We start from the raw sequence: 17,255 nt of genomic DNA, 5'->3' as shown, positions 1-17,255 counted from the left end.
AATAAAATTAACTAAATAAAGACACTATCAAATAACACCATTCTGGATCATAGTCACTTCGTTTATAGTCTTTTTCAGAGTACCAACCAGGTCTCCTTCTTCAAACATCCGTATTTTCTTTCTCTTTCTGTCAAATGCCCTTTCATTTTCTTCGTGTACCTTTCGTAGTCCTCCTATGTACTTCTGTCTTTTCTTCCTGTTAAATATCTTATTGTCTTCCTCTTGTACTTTTAGTTTTAGCACCTTATCTTGTACACTTTTGTCCATGCATTCTTTCTTGTTATTTTTATCAAACAATTGACAACATTCCAGATTCTGTTTTATCTTCATAGGCCTGTAGTTGTCAGTCACTTCTGGTACTACTGGAACTTCGGTAACCTGTTGCTCATCACGGGCAGGTAGACACCGTAAAGTCAACTTATTATCATGTGGCATAATCTTAATATCACCAGCATCAATCACAACTGTAGTATTAGCCAGAAAAGGTTGTCCTAAAATGGCCTGATACGGTATAGCAGTGTCCGGTATTACGTGGAACACCACATCAAAAGCATACCCGTCCATTTCCATACTAGTTGTCAACTTGCCATGAGAATACACCTTTGTAGAACCAACTCCTGATATTGTCATATTTTCATCTTCACAACACTTTAGTCCGAGCTTAGAATACGTATCACTCGTTATGAGATTAATGTCACTGCCGGTATCGATCAAACATTGTACTTCTTCTTCACAAATGCGCGATAATTTAAGCGATTTATTCGAAAGTCCACTTTTGAAAACACTAAGTACCGTTGCCGCCTTTGACGTCTGATTTGACGTTGACATTTCTTCATTCGTGTCCGCGTGACTTCGTTCATTCCATTCATTCGCGATCGGAGCGCCCTCTTGCGACTGCACGTATAAAGCTTGCCTATGGAATTCACGCCCACCATCATGGCGACTTGTCGAAGCCGTAGAATTTGTCACGTGATTTATCTTGCAATCTCTGCTTATGTGGCCGAAACTATTGCACTTAAAGCACTTCACGCCTTTCGGACACGCAATAGCCCCATGATCTTGATCGCCGCACTTATAACAATGCTGCCCCTTCACAGATTTTTTACTTTCAAATCGATCCATGCTTGTAGACATCCTTTGGTTTCCTTCACCTTCATAACGTTTCTTCATCTTCTCTTTCATAGTTTCATACAACATTAACTTCTCTTTCAATGCACCATACGTAACTACACCGTACAAAATAGCTTTGTTCATTTCATGATCGGTAATTCCGTCAATTATGTACTGAATGGCTACATAATCCGGGAATTTCGCCCTACGGCCCAATTCTTTCATAGTCAGCATGTACTGATAGTATGTCTCGTTCTTGCGCTTTTTCCGTGCACTCATAATCTCGTGCATTTCCTTACAATTTTCTATGGAGTCTGGAAATTCCTTTTGTAACGCATTCTTCAGTTCTTCATATGATTTAAACGGTTTTTCGGACCTCAACCATAGCTCCGCGGTACCAACCAATGATCGTCGCGCTATAATTAACTTCTGCTGCGCGGTCCATGAGAATATCTCGGCGTTATCTTCAATATCCTGCGCCCATTTAGCGGATGAATAGGTTTTATCTTCGGCGCTAAACTTCGGAATAACATCGGCCATTGTACACAAATTCCCCGTACTCATAAATGTAAATTCACCTCTTTCTTCTTTCGTCTTCAACATCTTTCGTCTTATTTCTTCTTTTATTTTCTTATTACTTCGCAAAACACCTTTAATGCTCAGTAAACACCTTTAATACGTCGTAAATCTTCTTTTCATCTTAAATTTTCATAACCTTTTTCCGTCTCGTGCCTGGTAATCTTCTTCAAACTTGGTAATCGTCAACTATATGCCCATCCCGGACGAGCCCCCAAAAATTGTGGGATGGGGCATGAAGAAAACGATTACTATTTCTAATAAACTTTGTTTATTTTGCAACGTTGTATGAGTTTTTACTTTTCCGTTATTCAAAAACACCCGTTCGCCATATCTCTGTCATTCTGCAACCCTTTTCTCTCTCGCTCACTCGTCGCTCTCTTTCACACACTTTGCGTTACGTTTCATTCAGCCTATCATTCCTACATATATATATATATATTGCATTTAGTCTGGCATAAAATGCCTTTGCGAGTTTTTGAAGTCATAACATTGTTACGTTTAAGAAAGTTACTTTTTATTCATGTTTAATTATGCAACGTTCCTCTTTGTGAACTTACAAAGTACATCAATAAACGTGTAATGATACCAATTTTGTCTTTTACAGGTATTTTGGGAGAAGCCCTGCAAACTGGTAAGGGATAAGGGTAACTTTGGAAATGGAGGCGTATTTTCAAAATTATCATAAAAGTCTCATTGAATTTCAAATAGTGGTTGAAATTCAAATTGTAGCTATGAATTGTCAGGACTTTGAGAGTTCCGTGTAAAGTGTGAATAAAATAAAAGTGTACGGTTGACAGTTAAAATTATCGATATGAAGTTGTTATTTTATAGCCAATTTATATAGTTTGCTACATAAGTTATTGAAAGCATTTTTTTTTATTGAAAATAATATAGTTCCGCCATTGATCACTCAATCTGATGGTGAATGACGATATGGCCTAAAGTATGTACTAGGTAATAACAATAATGTTCTATGCCTAAAGAATGAAAAAATATCAAGTGATATTATTCATTATTGCAAAACAATGTATACATAAGTAGTTAATTTCGCATGACGACAGCATTACGTGGTATTACATTTTTGTGACAATTCAATGACAGTTATTCAATATAAAAATGCCTACGAATTTTCAGGACTACGGATCCGATTTTTTGTAAAAAAAAAAATATATATATAAAATGAATTTGATTCAAAAATCCGCTTTATAAAATGAAAACCGTTTCTTGTTTGGCAACATAACCGCTTCTGTCGGATAGGTATTTTTTTTTCTTTGCGTCGCGGCCTCTCATTCAATGGCGGTGCCTAGTTCTGCATTTTTCATTGGGAACTTGAAAACGGGTCCGCATTCATTCCTACATTATTGCAGTTTAGTGTGGCTTTGTTTGTATATTTAGACTTTATTGTGACGTCGCGTCGTTCTGAATTTGTTTTTGCATTGCATCTTTAAATACTACCGTCCGTACCGTTTTAATAATATATTATTTACATTTACTTAGTCAGATTTTTCTTCTGTGTCAACTGAACAGTCGATTTTCTCTTATGAATCATTAGGATAGAAAATCTCATTCTATTACACCATCAATTCCAAAATATTGAAGTCATGACAAGATAATAAAATGCCAATTTAACGTTAGATTTACTACCTACTTACTATAATATGAATAATGCTAACGAATTCAGAATAGTCGACGATTTATTTTGACAGATTCAATTTTTTATTACACTATTCTCGCAAATAGTCTGTTCAAATGAAACGAGAAATTATTTTCATGTCGGCCATATTGAAATTGGTTACAAATATTCCTTGTCGAAAGTTTTGTTTCAATTTCAGTATACATATTTGGATGGTAATATATTTTTTGCGATTGATCGTTGTGATAGCTGTTTTGTAAAGAGTATTCGAGTGCTAGTATTTGAGTTTTATACGACTGCCAATATTATTCAAATCATTTTATAGCATGAGCAATGAACTGTAAGTAACTGTAAATATGCGTGATGGATACACTTAAAACTAATGATAGGTATCTAACGTCATTTATTTTATTATAAGCATTATTGTTACCATTATATATACCCTGACACCAGGGTTAATGAGGTTGGTAATTCACCTCACAACCCACGCGATAGGAGGAGACTGTTTTTGATCAGACGAGTAGATTGCTTTTAATAATTTAACTTGAGACTCCATTCGGTGACAATGAACTCCTTCAAAAACAAACCAAAATATTTAGAATATAGTATCCGCTAGTACACGCCCCATTTGCTTCATCAAGGCCCTCATTGTCTTAAGCGTTCTACAATGAATTTCCTGGGCTAGTATTTTGTACCAACTTAACCTCGACATTATCCATTCTTTACTAATGCCAGAGGTGAACCAAGTAGGCCGTTTCCCAAAGCCTCACTATACGTCTAATGGCTTGACCTAAATGGTCATGTGAATCCACTGCGATTACCACGTTGGACTAGTTTGTGTAATTTTAAGGGAATTATAACTTTCGCTTATTAAGTTTACTCTGCTTGAATTGAGCGAATTATAACTTGTACGTTGAATTTGTACTTTCTCGGTATAATTATTATAATTTTGGGCTCAATTTTGTATCTATTACCTGCTAGTGAAAATGTTAAATTATTTTTCTTCTTACAGAAATCTATGTTGTTGTATATAATATGACACCAAGAAACTGCCTGTTAGTATTGAACTTAATATTCATTTCACCTACATATAGGTAGCAAACAAGTCATAATGTACAAAAAGTAATTCTGTTAACGTTAACTATTTATACATTATATATATGTACCAATCAGAACCCTGCAACAGACCGAATACAAAACATAATTCAACAATCAAATTTCGAATGACAAGAAATAATGAGCGCATTAACTCATCTGCATCTGCACCTGTGTTCGCTGCATAAATTACAATATTCAACTTTAAATTTTATGTATCACCTATAAAGTTAGATATTATAAAACTTGGCCTGCCTATCGGATAGTTTAAAATTGGAATTTGAAGGCCCAAAGTTCGCTGGCGCAGGAAACTTAGAGCTCGATGGCGGAGTCGTCAATTAGTGCGTCGTTCGATAGGGTTGAGGGTAACTGCAATTATAAAAGATAATGTAAAGCTTGTAGATAATGTGAACTTTTGCATTAGTAGTGAATGACCCTGATTCTTGTAGACAGTTCTTAATTGTATTTTAAGTTAGACATGTAATTTTCTTATCCATCGTATATTATACAGGTATTAACAACACACTAACACAGTAAATGTTTATGAAACAATTAAAATAATGGTTAATATTTTCATTGTAGTGATGGAGTCGCTACATAAAAAAATATTAATGTACTTATTAAAACAATGCCCTCTGAAAATGTAATGTATTTTTTATTTAATTCGCGAAATTATATCAATCTTACATAATTGAAACAAACTTTTATGAACATATAATACCACAATGCAGGTTTAGGTATAGTTTACCAAAATTTGCTGCTGACTAAAAATATATATTTTTTTTGCCTATCAACCCTACAGAGGCACCGAATGTAGCCACATCTAGTTCACAACATAAACTACGCGAGCACGTGCGTCTAGGCGCTTCTAGCAATTGAGGGTCCTTATCTCGGGTAGGTTGGTTTAAGCGGTAATTATGGGGTACGCTTAGCTTTATAGAAGATTTAATTTATATCGGGCTCTGAAATCTTTATCCCTTAGTTTAGTAGTTTTCAGTTAGGTATGTGTAGGTATTCATGGTTTTCATTTTCAGTTTTTACATAACGAACGTCTCATCCACCTAAAACTACCTGTTACTTGTACTGCAACTTTCAATTGTATTGAAAAAGGGTATAAATAAGTCGGTAACGGAGTTGGCTATAAATATTCATTTAGTTATAACAAAGTTTCTACTAATTCTGATACAAAAGTGACTATCATGCTTTTATATAGATTAATTCCGGGAAAACTTTTATCTGCACGTGTCTGTAGCTATTATGCACGTTTACTTGATATAAAGTTATCTTTTTTTCAATAACTGGACGTATTAATAGGCAAAAGTGGAAATATATAATTTTCAAAGAAAACTAAAGCCTCCTGTAATAATCGGGTTCAAAACATCCCTAAAGTCTACTAAAACTACTTATATATTTGGAAAGAAAAGAGTAACGTCCTATGAAGTCTGAAAAGGGTGTGAAACTTCCGAACTATGTAAAACTTATAATCGAGAATGTTTGGGCGGGCGGCACGACCGAGGTGGCGGGGTCAACGACCGCGCTAATAATTTCCGCTTACCTGCAAACGACTAGTCGTTAGCCTAGACTTTACTTCCATGATAAAGCACTTTTACGCCGTGAAAAATGACTTTCAGAATGAACTTGGAACTTTCTCAAAGTTTGTTATAATTGTTGGATAGAAAAGTGTCCATAATTAAAATAGTTGGCAAGTATTTTTTTTTAAATTACGCGATTTTGATGGATGGTTGTTAATGATGTTATGTAATTATAATTGATAGACGAATAATGTATTATTTTTTCATTGACACTTGAGATAGAGAAGCTATCGTATGTTTTGTCCGCCATTCACATTTACAGGTAGTACACAAAAAATCGCAAACCTATTAAAATAGAATACAATCATGTCGCTAAAAATCTTTCTTATAGAATTTGATTTCGGAATTCCAAATATTATGATAGTAGTTCCTACTAGGTTAAAGAATCTAGGAGCAGATTTGTAAATAATTTTATTATTGAAAAGAACAAAGATGAATGAGCAAACAGAAAAGATTAGACTTCAGAGAAATGATATTCCATTGAACAAACAAAGCCTCGGGTCGAATCCTGTACGAACTGCTTTCCTGTCAATAAGCTATTAGCCAAGAGGCATAAACTGTCACAAATTCTTAAACTTTCAGAGAATAAAGAGATTAGTGTTGTCAAACAACCTCTTCGACTACGACAAAGCAGTACAAAGACAGAATAATATTAGGGAAAACATTTCTCAGATTGTCACGTGTTTAACCGTTCGTGCAATGTTATAAGTCGAAAAGAAGTAAAAGGAATGAAACTAAGACAGTGTTTTTGTACCAGTGTTGAATTCTTGTGTTTCTTTTGTAAGTACTTTTTAAAGGTTTTCTATATCGGTACGAATTGAGTCACGAAACCTAATAAGCGTTACTTTTATTTGAATGTTTTCCGCACAAAATTATCTGAAGTATTTTGAATTCTTGTAAGTAGTAGGTATTTATAGTTTTATTTCACAAGGTGCACCCTTGGGATCGGGTGGATATATTCACTGGATTTATCCTTCAATAAGTGCCTAGTCGTTAATAAATTGTGTTAATGACTGCGAAAGATGATAAAAAAGAAGAACAAAAAGATAAGATTTTTTATTTTGGAATTTCATAAAAACCTCGTTTTGAGCAAAATCTTAATAACAATAGCAGTGTATTAGGCTTAATCAATAACATCTTTAAATTATAACATCAATGTATGGAGGCCGGTCACATATCAGATTAAAATATGCTAATAATTTAACCAAATTTAATAACCTATTCAAAGGCAAACCAAAATTACACTTAAAACAATAAATCAATATAAGCCTTGATTGCGCTTTGCAGATTAGAACTCAAGTATGGCTTAGAAACAGGCGGTATAGTGTTAATGGTATTAAATTTATATTAATTCAACAAATTATAGATTTTGATACGCTATTGAACATGTTTATTTTGATGCCAAACTATATCGCTTGCGGTGATATCGCAGGTGTATTTGCTTGTCATTTTATTGATGTCTCTAATATCTCTTCTTTTTCATTTTTGTTCTTCTATCTTAATTTACTTAATATACTTGTTAGTGTTGTAGATTACGTATGTACTGCATTTCTGCTTCGGAAAAAACGTAAAGATAATAAATGATTACAATGGTTATTTCGAAATCCTGCATGTCGTTAATTCCTCTACCTTTGACATGCAATGTCAAATGTATCTTCATTATATTTATTCTTACCTATTATCTTTGTAACACGCGATTTTCTGCAGAAAACTTTTTGTCCTGATGGAGATCTACATCTGAATACAATAGTGTTATTTGTCTCATTTGATTCAGAAACAATTCTACTAGGATTGGGATAGTCTTCTTTTTTAAATTAGGCATCCGTGTGTTATGAGGACCTTTTAAAATATAATTATTATTTTCTTCATTTCTACCCACTTATCAGTTTTTAGCCACCCGCTGTTTTCCAAGCCACGAGCTAAGATTCAATCCGTCGACCTAGATCGACTTGCAATACGATTCCAATACTTGATCGCCTACAGCGATGCAATGCAGATTACTTTCCCCATTTCATGCCATTTGGAGCATTATTTCCAACCCCTAAAGAATAGAATCCCATAACAATAGTAAAGGAATGGAGATGATATTGGATTAAGTGAAGTTATGCATACATTTACAATGGTGAGCGATGAGATACTGGAAATGGTTACCTTTTTATCATTAAATTCTGAATAGTGATTATGATAACTTAGGTGGTATGTACTTATTACCATAAAATAAAGAAAGTAAGATCAAAGAAAACGAGAATAATTTAAAAATGGTAGGTAATAAAAAAGTTAAAGACGAAGAATAAAATTGGCGTGCATGAAGGACATTTGCAAGATAAGAGATATTTATAGTAACACAAATGACATACTTACGGTAAATTATTATGTACATTGAATTGGTTACCGAAGAAAATCATGGGAAAGTCGTTAGGAAGCGCTAGATTTACATAAAACCAAAATGTAAATGAAGGCAAATGGTGGCAATTTCCACATAAGCTGTGAAAAACATTAGGTGATTCTCACGCAAACTGCAATTGTTCCGGTTCGTGTCTTGAATTATAAAAGAATTTATTGTAGAAACGTCACTTTGAATCGCATTAAACGTAATCGTAATAGTTGTTACGACAACATAACGCATGAGTCTCATTTGTATGCTACTGACTGAATACGTAATTTATATTGTCCTGTTGTGAAACTGTTATTTATAACTTTGCTATATTATGTTTGTTTATCGCGCCCATATTAATATTCGCATTAAATTTGATAACCGCATTTTTTCGGTGATCTCTAAATCTGCAGTTACATCTTTTTTACGCGTTCGCAATCCAGTGGGCGTTAGATTGGATTTGAACAGTTCAAAGTAGAGTGGTTGCATGTTTTTTGGCTATCCATCTAGTCGGTTACCAACCCCGGATTTTTACCAATTGATTGAATTCGATTCACCAGTTATGTGGTTTTATAGAATGGCTACTCTTATTTTACAGAACAATGGCTCTACATTTTAATTTCATTGTTTTTTGTGTAGGTAATTGAATATGGCGCTGTTCTCAGCAACTATTTTCACTCGACGTTTAAGTTAAAACTTGAAAGCCCTTCTTAATGTAGAGGGATTAACACAAGCAAAATTCTAAAATTAAGCCATAGGAATGGTTTTTCTTTTCAATATTGACTAGATAACTCTATTGTAATGGTCAAAGAAAATATAACCACGTACCTACTGGTCTTTGAAAAAGCTTTTGACAAAGTATCTGTCACAGAGACACAAATATTGTCAATGACAATATAGCTGATAAAAAGCGATTTATTTTATAAGTAACGCTATTGTTTAAAGATCATGACATAAGCAGATTGCAAAGTAAGTGTAAGGCGATTAATAATCTTACATTCATGAGACAAGCCATAATTCACCTGGCGCCTGTCGCGATGCGTGGGTTCACTAGTTGTTCATTAACCCCATTCGTAATATCTACTATACCATTGTAACGTTGAAGTACTTGCAAATAGCTAAATCTCGACTATTCATAGCTTTCTAATATTCAAAGCAGTAAATTCGTAGTTCGTATCATCAAATTCTTTTAAATCTCAAAGGTGTAAGTTTTTAGTTAGATTTTCAAATGTTTCAAAAGTGCGTAAAAAATTTAGGTGTTCATAAAATCATTACATAGGTAATTTAGAATCCACAATAAAATTATCTTATATCTCACTTTAAATAAATGGAAGCATGAAAACATCAGCATATTTTCCAGCATCCTTGTCTCGACAATCCGTCCTACTATCACAGATTACAGTACAAGCACCCAGTCCGTATTATGCGTTGAAGCGACAACAATGGCACGCATTTGCTCAGCGTGTGCTTGTTATTTCGTAATTACTTCTAATGCTTTGTTACCGGCTTCTCTCGTACCTTACATACTAGGTAGGATCAGAAATGGTTCACGCGTACGCTAATGCATACCCATACAGCCCATAATTGCCTGAAAAAGAGCAAGGTGGTGGTGCTGAAACCCGCGTCCAAAACATACCTACTATATACTAAAATATTTTATACGACAATCTACTTTGGCTCTAAGCTCCATTAGATGTGTTACTATCTTAAAATATAGGCCAAAGTCGTTCTTTCATAACATAAATCGAGTTTGTTACAAGTAATGTGGTTTTCGCCCGCAATTTTGGACGTGATTATTGGCAGCAAGATTGCATATTCTTATAGTGATAAATCGGTACATATCTATAAAGTGGTTTATTTTAATTCGTTGCGAATAAAAGTCTAGTTCAATAAATGAAATAAGTAAATTGAAATAGTTACTTACTTGAAATGCACCTCTTAAAAGGAAAGAGCTTCACTAAACATTTACCAATCCATCTTATCTAGTTGCATAAGAGAAACAAAACAAAACGGTATGTTGCAACCAGACCCTGTTTTATTCATAAGACATCGTGATATCAATGTAAACATTAAAACTGGCGCTATTTTAAACGCATCCAATCTGTCTGGTACCCTTGTTATCTACATTTATTTTTCACTGCAGTGTCAATACCCATAATACGTATGTCGAATCGGATAAAAAAATAATGTGTCGAACCTGCATTGATAAGTTTTTCGATTGATATGGTCGTCTCGTCAAGTAAAATTTTTGGGAGCATCAGAATCTGTGTATAGGCCAACAATGTATGCCAGCTAGCGGTAACAGTCGTGGACAACCTGTTACATACTTGCCTGAGGCACGCGTTTTGTGTTCAAGATTTTTTGTATGAGTATGTAAATTTAATTTCGGTCATGACACTGATGCTGCCTAGATACTTTCTTTTTTTACCCGACTGCGGCGAAGCGAAAAGGAGAGTTATGTGTTTGACCGCTATGTTTGTACTCTTATAAGACGTCATAATGTTAAAAACTGAGTTTATTTAAAATGTTCATCATATTAGACCTGAAATTGCTTAGTTCTAACTTGAATTTGAATATGGTCTGAGTTCTGAATAGAAGTAACAATTCATACCACATTTTCACCTGGAACATAGAACTTAGATCTAAACACCGAACTCTAGAGAATAGAAACTAATTCCCCGAGGTAGTTGCCGAAATTCGATTTCGATTCGGCAAATCCGAGTTTCGAAAGCTGTTCCATTTACGAACTTTTAATTCGCTATAGATTTTTTTTGTTACATTTGATCCTGGAGTTTCTTTTGTTTATTTGTAGAACTTCCACGTTTGAAGTTTTGGGAACTTTTTCATTAGGAATAGGTAGGTATTAAGATATATCTTTTTGTAGGCTCACAGTTTTCAGCTTCACATCAACATAGTCTGAGTTCAGTTTAGTAAGCTCATAATGGCATTCAGGAAGAGCGGCGGTGCATGTGAAATTAGCACTGCTGCATTTTTGTGCTGCACAACGATGCAATTCCGAGGCTCAGCCGCTTTGTGAGGGAAATACTCCTCATTCACAATTGTAGAGTTTTTGAATAAAGCCAGATTCGCTTTATGCAGCTACTAGTAAGAGCTCTATAGGAGTTGGTTTATTATGTGACGTATAGGTACTCTTCGACACAGCGACAACAGTTTGTATAATTACTATTTTAGTTTACCACTTCACTATTAAAAAAACTTAAGAGAACAATGGTAGAAAGAAACATTTCGGCTAAGTCCTTGTGAACCAAATCGAAGGTTGGCGAAGCAAAACAACAATATCGAGCACAATAGCAACAATCCATTCACGTGTCACCGAGTCGAGCCTCACGCACAAAGTTGCACAATGCAAAAATAACAAACGCATTCTTAGTACACACCTTACGTCACGCTTTTGTTAAAGTACGTAAGGTGAGATACATTAGAATTGTGTTACCGCGAATATGCATAATGAATATAATGTTCTTAAAAAACAATGAGGCAACACTTTATGTGATAAAATTCTGATGCTCTCATACTCCATTTTGATCAAGAAGATACATACTGGTTCAAGAACAAAATATTTTACATTCAGCGTGATTAATTACAAAAAATAAATGTTCCTACTGAAGAACCTAGTAAAGTGCAACTTGAAGCTTGTGAATTCTATTAACACCTAATTGGTACTTAACCTTTTAGTAGAAGTAGTTCCCTAACAAAGTAAAGCATACAACAATTAGCAAATGTCTTTCTGATCCATTTAGCTCTTTTAATGGGACCATAAAGTACCATGTTTCTTTGTGTTCTTTATCTATTGGAAGAATGGTGTACCTACTTGAAGGCTGGAGGCTGGATCAGCCTTCTACGGCACTCGAAAACAATAGCTAATTTCCTACTGCAACGGGTTATTAGCCCGGTTTGTAAACAATGAGTTTTGTTAATAATAATGGAGTGATGTACTTAACCAGTAATTACGTTTTGAAACAATTTAGACATGATACTATGTTTAGAATGTTCGTTTTGCTATTTTTATACGTCCTATGAGTTATCATAATGATTTTATAATACCTTTGAATGTTTTTGTGAATTAAAAAAATATAAGTGTAAGATACGGGAAAGCTTCCCCCAATAAGTCAAGTGTTTTAAATTCGCGGACCATAAATGACGAAACAACGGGCGACCTATAAGTAAACAAACAAGTAAAAAAAACAACAGACCTGATTAAAGATTGCATCGCTCATTTAACGCACCGATAAACGCAATTACGGGATCCACGGTGAACCCTCTTTTGCTCGTTTTTAATGCCGCTTCAAACTTGAAGTTGAAAATTTCACTCGCTATTAAATTATCTTGGTTTGTTTGTTCTTCTACTTATTCATTATTACCTTCGGTTGTTCTTTTCTCGGGTCCCTGAACAAATGTTAACTAGAGAAACATTATTAGCGCGTACGTATTTCAAAAGAGGTAAAAGTCCCTGCAGTTTTATTGAGATATAAATTCAAGAATAAGGTTAGATTTTTCTACACACAAATCGTGTCTGCTATTTTCAATAACAAAGCGATAAAATCTTGTCGACTCCCACACCCTCACAATAAAATCATGTCGACAAGAAATAGCGCCAGTTACGCTATCGGAATCACCCATCTACACGAAAAGGGTGAATGTCTTATTTGATAAGAATTTTACGCTGCTCTTGCTTAGAAAATAGCGTGACATTAGAATCTAAGATGGTGCTTATTTAAACAAAATATTTTCGTGATAAGTCTGCTTGATTTCGTGGGGAGCCAGAAGAGCCCGAAGCTTGTAGTACATTTTGTTCTGGCACGCTTCAACGTCATTCACAGTGAATGTAATGTTAGAATAATGCTTCCATTTGGAACTCGAATCCGCGCCTTTATCTAAGAGACGAGTAAATGGCAGAGCAATATCGTTACATCTCACGGCTCACAATGGTACCACGTAGACACCCCTCTATTAAATGAACACGGGCCCACCGAGTTTCTAGTGGGTTATACGATAACGGTGGAACAAAGCTTTCGTGTCAAAGTTCCATATCAAAATTCAATTTATACTGTCAACGACCCCATTTGGTCTGAAGACGTTGCAAGGGTTATTCGTAGACACTGACAGATGAACATGCCTTTGTTTTGCACGTAACTTTCACAACTTGTTACACCTTACGAAGGTAAACGTTTTTCGGTCACTATTGAACGTTCGACGTTCAAAGAGTTTGTAAACAACCTTTTTAGGTTACTACCCACGAACTTGTAAAGAGAACAACGTACTTGCGAATGTAGTTAAGCTTATCTGTTATCGCACACGCTTTGTTTGATGTTAGATAAAGCTATTTAGCTTTCGTGATTACACGTGCAGGAGCCTCGAGGCTAGGGAAATTTTAAGGTATCTAATCACTGTTTCCGCAATATTTTGAAAGCAGTTCACCACAAGATGGTGTGTTCGTAAATTGTTAATTAAATTTTCTCTTTATCTTCTTAAGCCAATCCAATGAGTGTCTTGAAAAAAAATATTCTTTACTGTTTCATGATGATTTACAGACATGCGTGCAAGCGCCATATGCATAATGTTAATAGCGATTTATCCAGTCACTCAGTTGAAGAATTTTTATCTGCTCGTTATGTCCATCATGTTAAACTGTCATCGACACTAATATGATTAGCTATTTCTGCCTCATGAATGTTAGTAAAAAATATAATGCGAGATGACATTTAAGAATCTTGTAGACGTATTCCATTAATTTTTTTATTAGAAAACGCATAATAATTTGACTTAAATTTGTCACGAAGCGCTGCGGGCAAATATGATCTGAAAATCGCAAAAAGATATTGTACCAAAAATGATTTCTTCGATTTTAAAAAAGATAAATACTTGTTGGAAACATACATATTCTGCAATAGGTATTTGGACATGCATATTTCATAGTAGTTGATTGTTCACAGCATGATGTTCCACTAGTGCAATGTGAGCGTACCGATGCAATTTACTTTCCATCACAAACCAATCATCGGTCGACGGTCGTGCCCGACTCACAGTAAACACCTCTTCCTGTATTTCCTGAATATTTATTTTTATTATGACTTCGATTTCTTATATACCTATACGACCCATATATATATATATTTAAATCAGAACTTACATTTATGAAGCAAATATTTTTAAAGCAAAGAAATTAACACCAAAATTCAGAATATAATATTTTTGATAACGAAGCGAAATCAATGGCCAATCTTATTGAACTCTTAAACTGTGAATCAAATTTCATTTTAAACATCGTACCAAAATTACTTTCAGAACCCGCATGTATGGTGAAACAAACTTGATATAACATCAAACTAAATGAAATAAAACATAACTCTGTTGTACAGGTTTTTCAATAAGTAAATGGACAGACATTTGCCAAATGAAATGCACTGTGACAAAATGTACGAATTTGTTGGTGCATTCTGTTGGTTTCTTTGCTGGTAAAACCATCTCTATTTTAATCGGAGGTGGAATCTAAATATAAGTAAGAGGAATTCCTAAAGTAGAGCGGTCCGTGCAGCGGAATCGAGCGACAATTCAGAACTATTCTTGTACTGCTTTAAAGCTGGCAGATTCAGTAAGTTCTAACGTGGTTCTTACTGAAATAGATAATAACAACAAGAGAAAAATATCGTAGACAACGAAAAATTCAGCCATTTCAAAAATTGCTCATTTCAAGAAAGACATCGCTTAAACAAACAATCAACAAGGTAGATGAGATCATTATTTTTATGTATGCTTCATAAAGAAAACTCTAACTGACGTGTGTACTTAATTATGGGGCATCTCATCACAAATTTGCGGATTCTATCTTTTATCATCATTATCAAACCATTTGTCAAACTCACCGTTTCTCCTAAGAAACTCACCAAATTTTTTCTTCCTTGTTTTTCTCGGTATTATTATAGCCTTAAGGCGGTGATAATAAGGGCTTCTGCAGTATTGAGAAGACCTTTGTCTCTGCACAAAAGCAGCTAATTACTTGTACGAGACGTGCTGTTAAGGGTTGCAATAGAGGGCAAAGTATCGTTGTCTAAATTTTGTATGTGCTCGACGATACGGGTGGCATTAAAACAAGACACATTGTAACTGTACTTACATACTGTTGTATCCCATACGTATAGAGAGAATGAACAAGTGTTAAAATACTTAAAATTAGATACTCAGCATTAAAATATTATAAACTTATTTCATTTTGTATAGTTTTCTTCGCTGCAATAATGTATTTTTTTGTAAAAGAAATTAACATAAAATTTTAATTTACAGACAGTGTTATAGCCAAAATAGCTCATTTCAACATTCATTTATTATACGCTGTACAAAAATATACCCTTGAGTTCCAGGTGTAAAAACACAGTACGATTAACAGAGCTTCAGGAATGTGTTCAAGCGTGACTGCCGTCTATTGCACACGCTTTTATAGTCATAATACCGGCTTTAATTTAAAACAAGGATAATAAGAACATCCTGGAATAATTAACTGAATTGTTCTCGCGTCTGCTTTCGAATAATTAAGCTTACGAAAACTTATTTTAGAGATAGTCGTCATTTTCGTACTTCTTTTGTCCTGCTTATTCATCGTTTTGCCTTGTTGTAAGTATACAGTATACCTTGTGTATATTTAAAGGTAAGTATGTGATACCAATTTTGTATAAACTGACGCCCCCAAAAATGTCTTTCGCAATTTAATGAGGCGGCAAAAGAGAATTATTTGTGTCGTTTGTTCGGTGTTGCTTTAATTAAGTGTTGTGAGGTTGTGATGTCACATTACACGGAGAAATAAATTGAGTTCAAACGGTTGTGGTTGTTGTAAAAAGTTTCTTTACAAATTCACCATGAGTTTTCAGAACAATACTTAATTAATAAAGGTAAAAAGGTTAATTCAAACTTCCGATTTGCAATTTGGAAATTTTTATGACAGTATATTTTAACACGATTAACTAAAACCACGCAGTTTGGAGTTACTATTTATGCTCATTCATTTCGAAAACTAGACCTTTTATTGCCTTTCAATTACATTAAAACAATTACAGGATATTGGAAGTCCTGAAATTAACTTTATTTAAAAAGCTTGGTAGTAATGAAATCTTTTAAATATTTATTTAAAAAATATCTAAAAGGACACTTAACCAGATTTCTTACATTCACATAGCATATATCAATAGTGATAGGCAACAAGGATTAGGTATGTAGTATTTAAACCGCGGTCGATCGAAAAGAAGCCACACAAAACAGTGTTATTTGATATGTGAAATTCGTGTGTTTACACAGCACTGACAGCAAATAAATGAAGATGATATGCCAGATATAACATGTATCTATTCGAGCTCGTAATATCAGCCTAAAATATATTGTACGAAAAAAGAATCTCACGACAAATGTCTCCAACGCCTCATGTTGTCACAAATATCCATGTCCATATGAAAAGTTGTCAAAATTTCTGTCCATCTTCACTTTATACGAATCACGATGGACTGGAATAGCCCATTCTTATTGAAAAAAGTAAATATTATTCAGAGCTTCCTGTTCATCATCAAAGAAAGTCATATTTAGATGTTATATTGCCCAACACTTTTGTCTCGAATGTGACATTTCGTAACTATGTGACATGTTTCAGCTTTATCATGTTTATGCTTGAAGACTGAAATAGGTGGCTGTATAATAAAGTTACAATGTGGCAAGTAATTTAATGCTTGGTAGTAAATGGAATAACTAGCCTGAACTAGATATTTGAATTGGTGTCTCGTGTACAGAAATATCAAGTTTCCGATCCTAAAGTTAGTAGATGTCAGCCCAACGCTCCCCTTTCAAAGACTATTGAATCCACCTGCCAAGA

The 17,255-nt window shown here is 34.4% G+C and overlaps 1 protein-coding gene across 5 annotated transcripts in view; it reads left to right on the top strand.

Moving 5' to 3' along the window:
• LOC126374071 (rap1 GTPase-activating protein 1) overlaps positions 1-17,255 on the top strand; it is a 282,520-nt gene that overhangs the window by 243,471 nt on the left and 21,794 nt on the right. Inside the window, exon 2 of one of the 5 annotated variants that reach the window (XM_050020538.1) lies at positions 2,294-2,320. The exons of the other annotated variants lie outside the window; for them this stretch is intronic. Within the exon in view, the coding sequence (XP_049876495.1) occupies positions 2,294-2,320 (27 nt within the window). The remainder of the gene's footprint in view (positions 1-2,293; positions 2,321-17,255) is intronic. 5 annotated transcript variants of the gene reach the window in all.

This window comes from Pectinophora gossypiella, chromosome 16 (genome assembly GCF_024362695.1).
Source record: "Pectinophora gossypiella chromosome 16, ilPecGoss1.1, whole genome shotgun sequence".
NCBI classification, from domain to species: domain Eukaryota; kingdom Metazoa; phylum Arthropoda; class Insecta; order Lepidoptera; family Gelechiidae; genus Pectinophora; species Pectinophora gossypiella.
The sequence above is the reverse complement of the archived record's forward strand: the minus strand, read 5'-3'. Positions and strand labels throughout refer to the sequence as shown.